This window comes from Crotalus tigris, unplaced genomic scaffold (assembly GCF_016545835.1).
Source record: "Crotalus tigris isolate CLP2741 ecotype Arizona unplaced genomic scaffold, ASM1654583v1 scf7180000017741.1442986301:2390832, whole genome shotgun sequence".
Lineage (NCBI taxonomy): Eukaryota > Metazoa > Chordata > Lepidosauria > Squamata > Viperidae > Crotalus > Crotalus tigris.
This window is the reverse complement of record NW_024096608.1, coordinates 2,179,789-2,190,689: the sequence shown is the minus strand read 5'-3', so window position 1 is coordinate 2,190,689 and position 10,901 is coordinate 2,179,789. Positions and strand designations below refer to the sequence as shown.

At 42.3% G+C, this 10,901-nt stretch overlaps 1 protein-coding gene across 5 annotated transcripts in view; it reads right to left on the bottom strand.

The window, feature by feature from the left end:
• Window positions 1-2,299: 2,299 nt before the first annotated feature.
• THSD4 (thrombospondin type 1 domain containing 4) overlaps window positions 2,300-10,901 on the bottom strand; it is a 133,985-nt gene continuing 125,383 nt past the window's right edge. For 3 of the 5 annotated variants that reach the window (XM_039340167.1, XM_039340168.1, XM_039340170.1), the window contains 3 exons: window positions 7,287-7,466; window positions 5,000-5,144; window positions 2,300-4,422 (listed from right to left, as the gene is read on the bottom strand). In XM_039340167.1, coding sequence (XP_039196101.1) covers window positions 4,280-4,422; window positions 5,000-5,144; window positions 7,287-7,466 — 468 coding nt within the window. In that variant the 3' untranslated portion in view covers window positions 2,300-4,279. Of the gene's footprint in view, window positions 4,423-4,999; window positions 5,145-7,286; window positions 7,467-9,894; window positions 10,571-10,901 lie in introns of those variants that run through there. The other 2 variants (XR_005556355.1, XM_039340169.1) reach the window with 2 other exon arrangements.

The window sequence follows — 10,901 nt, the reverse complement described above, 5'->3', positions numbered from 1 at the left end:
CCTTCTGAGGATAGCTTTCAAGAGGAGATACTCAGAGTGAGTTTAGGAGTATTACAAAGATCTGAGAGTTTCAAGATTTTCACTCAGGAATGAATTTTACACCTTGTGTAAACACAACCAGGAGCTTCAGGCAATTGTAGGAAGATCTACAGTTTAATTCCAGCGGCAGAGTTGAGGTCACACCTTGTTAAACATGCAAATTGCAAACAAAATTTAAAGGACCATTCTTGCTCGCTTCATCAGCCTTTCATTCACAAAGCAAGAAGAACCAAAAAAAAAAAAAAAAAAAAAACCTCTAACTCTCCTCGGCTCAGGTCTATTACTCTCTAACAAATTGTCTAGTAACAAATGATTTTGAGGATGGAGGTTCGTTCTCTGTGGTTGTGGGTTGGTTCCTGAATGTTTTGTCACCAGGCTAAGTAACATCTTCCACTGCATTTAGGGAGTGCCATTGTTCTTCTGCTTCTAAGTACTTTGTATGGTCAGTAGGTCTTGTGATGGGAGGGTCACGTTCAGGTGAGGGTCTTGAGATGGATGTTGTGGTGATGGGTCAGGTGAGGGTCTTGTGATGGGTCAGAAGAACACTGACACTGGCATCCCCTAAACTCCGCTGAAGATGTTACCCAGCCTGGTAATGAAACATTTGGAAACCAACCCACAAGCTTGGAAAATGAACTTTCCACCCTCATCCTACACCTGAGCGACAGCTCTTCACCACTATCACAAATAAATGATTTTAACTATTTTTGTAGTTTGAATATGGGGGCGTGCTCTGGGTGTTCGCGCAGTTGCCGAAAATCCATTTAGCAATCTCAGTTGCTTATCAGTCAACCGGAGAGCGACCTGTTACTTAAAGATTGGTGATTCTTCTGAGACACTTCCCCTGTTTTGCAGGATTCTACTCTACAGCACCAATGTAAAGGAAGGATAATTGGAGCCCAGGGAGAGAACTGGCAACAAATGTCTGTGAGTCCCAGGCAGATCCTTTTATCTTCTTCCCACTTTAGGGCATTTGAAGACTTAAGAGAGCCATCCCCATCAAGCTGAGGTGGACAATTTCACCAAGAATGGGCATGAAGAATGCTGGAAATCTCTTCTTTGAAGAGGGCTTTTGAGAAAATTGCAGAATGAATTTTTTTTAAAAAAAGAGAAGGCAAACATACAAACAAACAAATAAGTAAATAGTGAAGGATTTCTATACAATTTGCAAGAGACTATGCTACAGGACAGTTAATAGCATTTAATGAATCCAGTAGCATTCACTATTCTCTGGTTGAAAACTAGTCTGAAAAACACATTATTTTGTGGGTTGTATTCTTTGGAATGCACACACAAAAAAATCAAGATGGAGTTGTGACATTAAAGACCTATCCTTTTTTTAAAAAAAAATAAATGAAGAGATCCTTAGTGCCACTAGCAACAGCAATCACATTAGAAGAAGGAAAGGGAGATAGAAAGACAACTTATAACAAGAAACCTGACATAAATATATTTTGCGTGAATAAAAATGATATACCCAAAGAGGACATTAAGAAACTCTGTGTTAAAATTTTTAAAAGATCAGATTTTATCCTAATTTCTTCATCAGTCCCCTATAATTTTGATCACTCCACATTCTTCCTTTCTCAAAAAAAACAAAAAAAAAAAAAACACCTTCCTAAGTGAGAGCAGCATTTGGCAATGGAAGAAAAACTGAATAAAAGGTATTGTAAGTCTCTGGGCTTTTTTTTTTTTTTTTTTTTTGGTCATCTGGTGCCAACCTGCTTTCAATAGGCTGTGATTGCTTTAAAAATCAGAGCAAAAATAAAAAAGGGGGGGGAAGAATAGTGAAAGTGTCCCCCAAATTTGTGCATTAACCCTTTGGAAGAGCTGCCCAACGGAGACATTTTCAAACAGATTCCAAAATGACATAAGTGTTGGAAAGCGATCCCTCAAAGAAATTTGCGAATATTCAAATTCAGGAAATTTCCCAATATTCCAATATTGGGAAAAGCATAGCTCCACCTGCCCATAGCAAACTGATATAGGTTTTTACAGGTAGGTTACACCTAAATCATAGAAACTTTAAATCAAGAGGAGAAATCAAGGCAGCAAAACCATAGAATGAGTGACGGGAAAAAATCTTGGTGAATGCTGGTGGTCAAGATGCAAATGAATGTAAATGAAAATTAAGCATTGTATTAAGCATTGTGGCATCTTATGGAGTAAATGAAGAGAAGGTTATTGTTATCCTTTTATTTTTTTAAAGAAATTAAATGATGGAGGAGGAGGAGGAGACAAAACTATAAAAGAAGCCAAGGACATTTATTTCATGTCTTTATTACTTTTTCACAATAGTAAAAAATAAATTAGTCATAAGCAAAAATACCTTTTTTTCCTCATTGGCGAATATGTATACAAATATTAAAGGATGCTGTACAAATACAGTCCAGGTGCATTGCTGAGCATATAAATCCTGAACTAATCTAGAGGTTCTTTTAACTTATACATCTCTCACTTTTTAACACAAGAAGCCATTTGTAAAAACGGATGATTAACCTTGGAATTAGAAAACATACTCACTAAATATGGATTAAAGCATGATACTGATATATTCAACATGGTATAGAATTTCCAGGCTAAAAGCTGATTAGTATTACCAAAAAAACTGGACAGACATGGCAGTGGAATATATAAATAAATACAATTTTAGTCCCTTTTTTTGTTAAAAATACACCACAAAAAAATCACTTTCTAAATAATAGAACTATTTTGTTGTAGTGGCTTTAGAATACATACTTTCCTATAAACATCTTGTATTTACAAATATAAAAAAATAAGTTATAAAAAAGTATATCCTTCTTTATTTTGCCAGATGGAGTTAATTTTAGGTTAATTGACCCAGGGAATGGGAGGTGAGTCTCTCATTCTGCAAGTTGCCTAAATCTGGCTTAGTTTTCATGCCTCTGTTGAACATGGATGAGAAATCTCGCTAGCTTCGTATGGATCCGGGCATAAACAAAGCTAATTTTCTCCAAACCAGGGGCTGGTCTTGTTTACTGCAAAGGCAACTGTGATCTGAGCTAAAATGGGGGGGGGGAGAGGTGGAATGAGTAAAAATCTTTTCTTCTTGAGCTAAAATCAGCATCAGAAATGAAATCTGAGTTCCTAATACTTCTTCTCTTGGAAATGAGCAAGACACGTACTTGAGATGTCTATTTCTGGGTCCAGAAATGAAGGAAGCTGTGGGAGATCTACCCTGATTGATTTCTCAGTAGCTGGAGGTGATATAAACATAGTTATGTTGGAACTCAGAATAAGGTTCTCCACTTCTCCAAGAACAGGGAATGGAAATAACAGAACTCAGCAAATGTTCTTAGCCCAGATGGAAGTCTGGCGGAACGATCCTAGAAATGAAAAATGGAGGCCAGAAACATGGGTTACTTAAACTTGCTCCATAGCTGAAGAAAGGAATGTGGTGAACCTGAAACAACATGCTTGTTTACTGAAAGACAACTGAAATAATTGGAAAAAAAACCCACCCCACCATTCTGCAAGAGTTGTGAGGTGAGGAGGGAAGGAATCCATTTCTACATAAAACATTCCTCCCCTGCACAGCCCTCCATGAAGTTGTCTTTTCATAAATCAAAGAGAACATGGGTTGGGTAGGTCAACTTGACTCAAGTCAAGCCAACCAAGAGTTGTTTGCATGAGGTTCTTCCAGATCTGTCCTTGCCCTTCAAAGAGACTGTGAGACGCCAGGTAGTCTTGCTTCGACAACACTTCTAACCTAGTCAACAGCTAATGGACAATGCAAAGACCTCTCCCACTTCATCCCAGAAGTGCCAGATTTCTATCAGCCCCCGTGCCTTCTACTGTCAATTAACAACTGCAATAACTTACGACATAAATTCCAGTCCCAATTCTGATTGTAAGTTTGAAGACTACCTCTCTTGTCATGCATCCTGAAGAGCTGAAAAAGCAGGTGAGGGACAACAGGTTGACATGGAGAAAATCTATGAGGTTGCTAGGAGTCATCAATGACCTGATAGCAGATCATCCATCCATCCATCAGCATGTATCCTCATGCCTAAAGCTTTGAAGGTCCAGCGTTACAGCATGGGTTTCCCCAATGTTTTTATTACAGTGTGTGTTAGTGATATTCCCCCAGAGGTGCTTCCATCACCAGAGGTGCCCATCATTATGGGGAAAAAAGAACCACTCTTGGAAAGGTGGAAGTGTTGTGAAAACAGCTTGCGGGAGCTGAGGCACAGGTCTGAAGCCCGGGACGGAGCAGCTGTTATCGCCTCCCCAAAAAGCCCGACTGCCGATTCGCCACTCTGGAACAGGATATGCAGCAGGCCGTCTTGTAATACGTGTACACGCAGAGGCGGGCTTGCACCACAACGTTGCAGTTATAGTATTTATCTTTGCAGTTTTCATCTGGAAGCAGAACATCAGAAAGACCTCTTAGGGCAGGGGTTGCCAACCTTGGCAACTTTAAGACTTGAGGACTTCAATGCACAGAGTTCAACAAGACTGCAAGGTCTGGTCCAGGCGATCATCAGGACCCTGACCGCTGACTCAAAAGCGCTCTCTCTCTCTCTCTCTCTCTCTCTCTCTCTCTCTCTTTCTCTCTCTCTCTCTCTCTCTCTCTCTCTCTCTCTCTCTGTGTGTGTGTGTGTGTCTCTATCCATCCATCCAACCATTCATCCATCCAACCATCCATCCATTCATCCATCCATCCACCCATCCACTCATCCATACATTCATACAGGAATCTATCTATTATCTATGCCTATCTATCTGTCATATATTTATCATCTATCTTCCATCTATCTATCCATCCATCCAACTTTTCATTCTAATTTTTTTTAAGAGAGATACATTTAGCTCTGATTAAAATCATCTATCCATCTATCCAAGAAGTGCCTTCGTAACCTCAGGGGCATAAATAGATTTCTTTCTTTCTCCACTAGATGGAGATCCATGGTTAGAAAAACAAGACCAGGCTTCTTACCTATGTCAGGCATGCAGTCCTGGGTGTTGCAGGATTCCTTTTCCACCAGCTTCAGCTGGGAGTCACATTTGGTACTTGGGGACATGTCATCTGACAGACATCGCACCTCCCGAATTCGAAAGCCGCCTTCACATGACTTGGAACACTGCAAAAGCAACAAGCAAAAGCATTGTGGTGAGGTTGGGTGATCTGTTTGTCTGTCTGTCTGTCTGTCTGTCTGTCTGTCTGTCTGTCTGCCTGCCTGCCTGCCTGCCTGCCTGCCCACCTGTCTGTCTGTCTGTCTGTCTGTCTGTCTGTCTGTCTGTCTGTCTGTCTGTCTGTCTAGCTATCTATCTATCTATCTATCCATCTATCCATCTGTCTGTCTGTCTCTCTCTTGAACTGCAGCTTCTAAAACCTGCATTGGCCCCTTTAAGTCTGGAAGTCATACTTAACCAACTGATTTAACCAATTTGTTGTTTTGAGAACCCAAGCTGCAAATGTAAATTTTTAATTCTGTGTGAGGCTCAGCCTCAGCCCGTGAGGCAATGTGCAGCGATCCCTACTGAGCTGAGTGGTTCTTCAGATGACCCTGGGCCAGTCACCCGTTCTCTGACCGATTCCCTTCCTGAGATTATGCTAAGAACAGCAGAGTGAGCCAAACTGAGTTTCTGGGAAGACCAAAGGCTGCAAATGTAAATAATACCCTGGGTTATTATATGCTTACCTTAATCAGTGCATTTATCTTTAGTCTGCAAACTATCTCAAGTGTTTCTGAGAATAATGTTTTTAATGTGCATTTTTTTAATTAAGCCAAACCTTACTCAGTTTGCATTTTGGTTCCTGCTGCGACTGGGAATGCAGCAAAAATGCCACTTTAGACAGCACAGAGAGAATGGACTGATTCCACCAATGAGTGGTGAAGAAGGGAAGAATTTATGACTGCAGAAACAAGCAGTGAAAGCAGCAGAGGCCAGAACAAGACCACATTCTTGCTTTATGACCGAAGCATCAAAATCTACAAGGAGCAAACTTCACCCGCAATCTTCTCATTTTTAAATTATTTGTTAAAGAACTTTTTTATAGCACTAGCATTAGAACTTAGACTTATATACCGCTTCACAGTCCTTTACAGCCTTCTCTAAGTGGTTTTTCGGAGTTAGCATCTTCAATCAAAATAGAGCTGGAAGGGACCTTGGAGGTCTTCTAGTCCAACCCCCTGCTCAAGCAGGAGACCCTATATCATTTCAGACAAGTGGCTGTCCAGTCTCTTCTTTAAAACCTCCAGTGATGAAGCGCCCATGATGTCTGAAGGCAACTTCTGTTCCACTGGTTAATTGTCCTCACTGCCAGAAAGTTAATTCCTTAATTAACCTTAATTCCAGGTTGCTTCTCTCTTTGGTTCCAACCATTGTTTCTTGTCCTGGTGCTTTGGAGAATAACGTGACCCCCCCTCTTCTTTGTGACAGCCCCTCAAATACTGGAATACTGCTATCATGTCCCCCTTAGTCCTTCTTTTCTCTAGACTAGCCAAACCCTTGCCCCCAACAAAATGGGTCCTCATTTAACCAACCTTGGAAGGATGGAAGATTGAGTCAACCTGGAACCAGTCAGGATTTAACTGCTGGCAGTGGGTAGAATTAGCCTCCAATACTGCATTTAACCTCTGCACCACCACGACTCCTAAGCCCTGAGTCCAAAAGTTCAAAAATAGCTTCAGCATCAGCAGCACATTATACGAGTAATCCTTGACCTACAACCATTTGTTTAGCAACAATCCGACGTTACAACACTGAAAAATGCCACAATCAGCCTTCACACATATGACCATCGTAGCCAATGGTGGGATTCAAATATGTGAACAACTGGTTTTCTGTGTGGATGCCACTTCCGGAAGTCCATTCTGGGCCTGGGCAACCAAAAATTAGCTACCAGTTCTGCCGAAGTGGTGCGAACCAGCTGGATCCCACCACTGATCGTAGCATCCCCACAGCCAGGTGCTCAAAATTTGGGCGCTCAACAACCAGCATTTATTTACAACAGTCGCACATCCCGGGGTCATGTGATCTGCAATCTTCCCATTGGGTCACCGTCAAGCAAAGTCAATAAGGGAAACCAGATTCACTTAACAACCGCATGGTCCACTTAACAACGGCAGCGATTTGCTTAACAATCGTGCCCCCCCCCAAAAGGTCATACAATCAGACTCACTTAACCACAGGCATCCTGGTCCCAAATGTTGTCGTACATTGAGGACTACCTGTACTGTGGCACAAAGAAAGAGTGGGAAAAGCACCCAGGTACATACAGCGCTCCATTCGGTACTGAACCACTTGGCACCACAAGGCTTGAGGTTGCAGGTCTGCTGGCTGGGGGGTCTTTGCAGGAAGGCGCACTCGTGGGGATTCAGCATCTCGAAGTGGTTCTCGGTCTTCTGGATACAGACGACCTCCCTCTGCTGGGTGCCACTGCCACACTCGATGGAACACTGGACCGGGTGACAAAAGGGCAGAGACAGAGATTATACAAGGTGGACAGCTCAACCTTTTTGAGATAACTGAATAACTGGCAGGAGTGAGTATCACCAATGTTACTAGAGCAGTGGTTCTCAACCTTTTTAATGCCACGACCCCCAACCGGTCGTAAGTCGAGGACTACTCAACGGGTGCAGCACAGTTTGCAGAATGGGACTTTTGGCGGGTTCAGCAGGGCAGAGACAGCCTGGACAATTCCTATTGGCTTTTGAAAGCCAATAGAATTAGACTCTATTCAAGAACGTCTATTCTATTGGCTTTCAAAAGCCAATAGAATCAAAGGGAGTAGCACAGCTAAGGAAAAGGGGGAAAAAATGGCGGACTGCGTTGTTTGGCGACCCCCGTGAAATGGTCGTTCGACCCCAAATGGGGTCCCGACCCACAGGTTGAGAACCACTGGACTAGAGGAAAAAGAGAAGGAAGAAACTGCTTTCATCAGAAGCGACTAAGCACCTAAAATCCTTAAGGAACAGGATTAAAGGAGCAGAATATAGAATAACAGAATAATAGAGTTGGAAGGGACCTTGGAGGTCTTCTAGTCCAACCCCCTGCTTAAGCAGGAGAGCCTATACTGTTTCAGACAAATGGCTGACTAGTCATAAAAGCCTCCAGTGAGGGAGCGCCCACGATTTCTGGGGGCAAGCCATTCACCTGGTTAATTGTTCTCACTGTTAGGAAATTTCTCCTTAGTTCTAGGTTACTTCTCTCCTTGGTTCAGTTTCCATCCGTTGTTTCTTGCCTTGCCTTCGGCTGCTTTGGAAAATAGGTTGACCCCCTCTTCTTCGTGGCAGCCCCTCGAATATTGGAAAACTGCTATCCCGTCTCACCTAATGTTTTTTTTTTTTATTAAATTAGATTAGACATGGCCAATTCCTGCAACTGTTTTTCCTGGCCCACTCTGGATTGGTGTCTCCAATTAATTTTGAACAATGTAGAACAGGGTTTCTCAATCTTGGCAAGCTTGAATATGGGTGGGTGTCAACTCCCAGAATTCCCCAGCCAGTCAGGTTGGGAGTTGACACCGACCCATCTTCAAGCTGGCCAAGACTGAGAAACCCTAATGTAAAAGCGAACCACACCTCTTAGGACTAGCCAAAAGGAGACAAAGTTTGCTTTCCTATTCCTTCCACAGACATTTCAGCCACTCTTCAGTCTCCAGGGAGGGAAGTCGGAAACGTCAGAAGGAATTGGAAGTTCACATCATTTCTGCACAAACAATGTTTGTTCCAGCCATTAGCCATTAGACGCCCTGACCACCCAAGAATATGTATGCAATTGTGACTGGATCAAAAGAAGGGATCCATTAGCTAAACAACTTGAAGCAGGTTTAATGGAACAGGTGAACATGTACATGTTCCCAATTGAATATTTTCTGGAGAAGCAGCAGCAGCTGCAATCCAGGTTTAGATTATTTTTCCCTCTTGCCTTTTTAAAAATCATTTTTCCCCACTTGTCATGTTTTTATGTCCAAGGCTTTGATGCTCCCTTGGATCCAGTTTGGATTTCCTGAGTGCTCCGGACAGTTAGGAATCACATATTCACAATGCCCTGATTTGATGAAGTGACCACTATTAAAATAAGTGTGAAACCTGGAAAATCACTGCAAGAATATTGTGTCCCATTTTTAAAATAACCATACATTGAACTAAGCCAACACAAAAACAGCATCTCATACCTTGAATAGCAATGATGCGAAAGCAAGAAAAATAAAATTAAAAGATATTTCAGTGACTAATCCAAGAACCATTGACTTTTGATTTTAACACTTGCTTTGTTTTTCTGAGTTCATTCCAGCTTAATTTGCAGCAACCACCACCAAGATGCCTGTGTCTGCTCAAGATCTGTTGCAGGCATCTTACTTTAATCAGGAGGACTAATTGAGTCTGCTTAGAAACAAAATAAATAGGTGGTTTGATAATTCAAGTTTAAGAAGCACTTGTTTTCACAGAACACAAGGATCAGTTTGCAAGACTCCACCAAATGTGATTGCAGTCATGTGGCTCCACAGAAAGCAAAGCTAGGCAAAGTTATTTTCCAGCATGTTTGACCTCTCATTTAATGTGGGAAAGAAAGAAAGGAAGGAAGGAAGGAAGGAAGGAAGGAAGGAAGGAAGGAAGGAAGGAAGGAAGGAAGGGCAAAAGGGGAGGGGAGGGAGGAAGATGAGAATGGGAGAAGGAAGGAAGGAAGATGAGAATGGGGAAAGGAAGAAAGGAGAGAAGGAAGAAGGGAGGGAGGAAGGAGAGACAGGAGGCAGGGAACGAGGGAGGAAGGAAGGAAAGAAAATGAGAATGGGGAAAGGAAGGAAGGAGAGAAGGGAGAAGGAGAGACAGGAGAGAGGGTGGGAGGAAGGAAGGAAGGAAGGAAGGAAGGAAGGAAGGAAGGAAGGAAGGAAGGAAGGAAGGAAGGAAGGAAAGAGGGGTTTAAAAAAATCAGAGGAAAAATGTGAGTAAAATTCTCCTGGGTGTACCGTAATAAAGAAAAAAAAAACCTAATAGGATTGTGACATGGGGGGGCTATTTGAAGGGAAAGCAGGTGAGCTTGTAGCTTTTAGGAAAGAAGATGTTTTCTTAGGAGAACTAAGACAAAGCTGGTTAGCCAAAGGCAAGCCCTGAATCTCATCCAATTTCTTTTCCTCCGTTCATTCTATTAGATTCCGAGGAACCACAAATCCACTCTCACCCTTTACAAGGAGCAATGAAAAGCAGGGAATTATGGCGCCTATTATTTTCCAGGCCAATATTCCAACCTTGAATGCAGTTCTCTTCATCTTGTGTCGCAGTCCTCTGATCAAAGCATGCATTTCCCCCCCCCCCAAAAAGCATACATTACAGCAGACGGTTCTCTGATTCCGTACATTTTAAAGCACGTTCTCCCAGGGGCCGAAGTGAGGGCGTTTCTTTTGTAGGCTTCTCCTACCCAAATATTTGCAAAGCCCGTGTGGAAGTGAGGTGGAACCAGCTAGAGCTTCAGAAAGACCACAGATTGGCAGGAACCCAAGTGGGTAAAGACCTCCTTCCCTTGTGGCAGCCGTCGCACAAACGGTTTTTTTCTTCTTCTTCTAAAACAGAAAGTTGCAGCTTCTAAGCAAAACCAACTTCCATGAAGGTGAACATTTTTGCTACTTCTCCAGCAATTGAGGCGAGAATTCAGGTTGGCTGCTGGCTTTTTTAAAAGGGAAAAAAAAAAAAAAAACAGCCCTCCTGTTCTATTCAATCTTTTGGAAGGACAAGCAATCCACCCGGGTGTTGGACATGGACTTCGGGTCTGAAAAAAAGCTGATTTTGGCTTTTTGAAGATCTCTCCTGCAGCTTTAAAGGCTAAATATACAGATGTGGTATTCTTCCTGAAAAAGACAACTCCAATAATGTACCGTTTTCTAGGTCACTTGA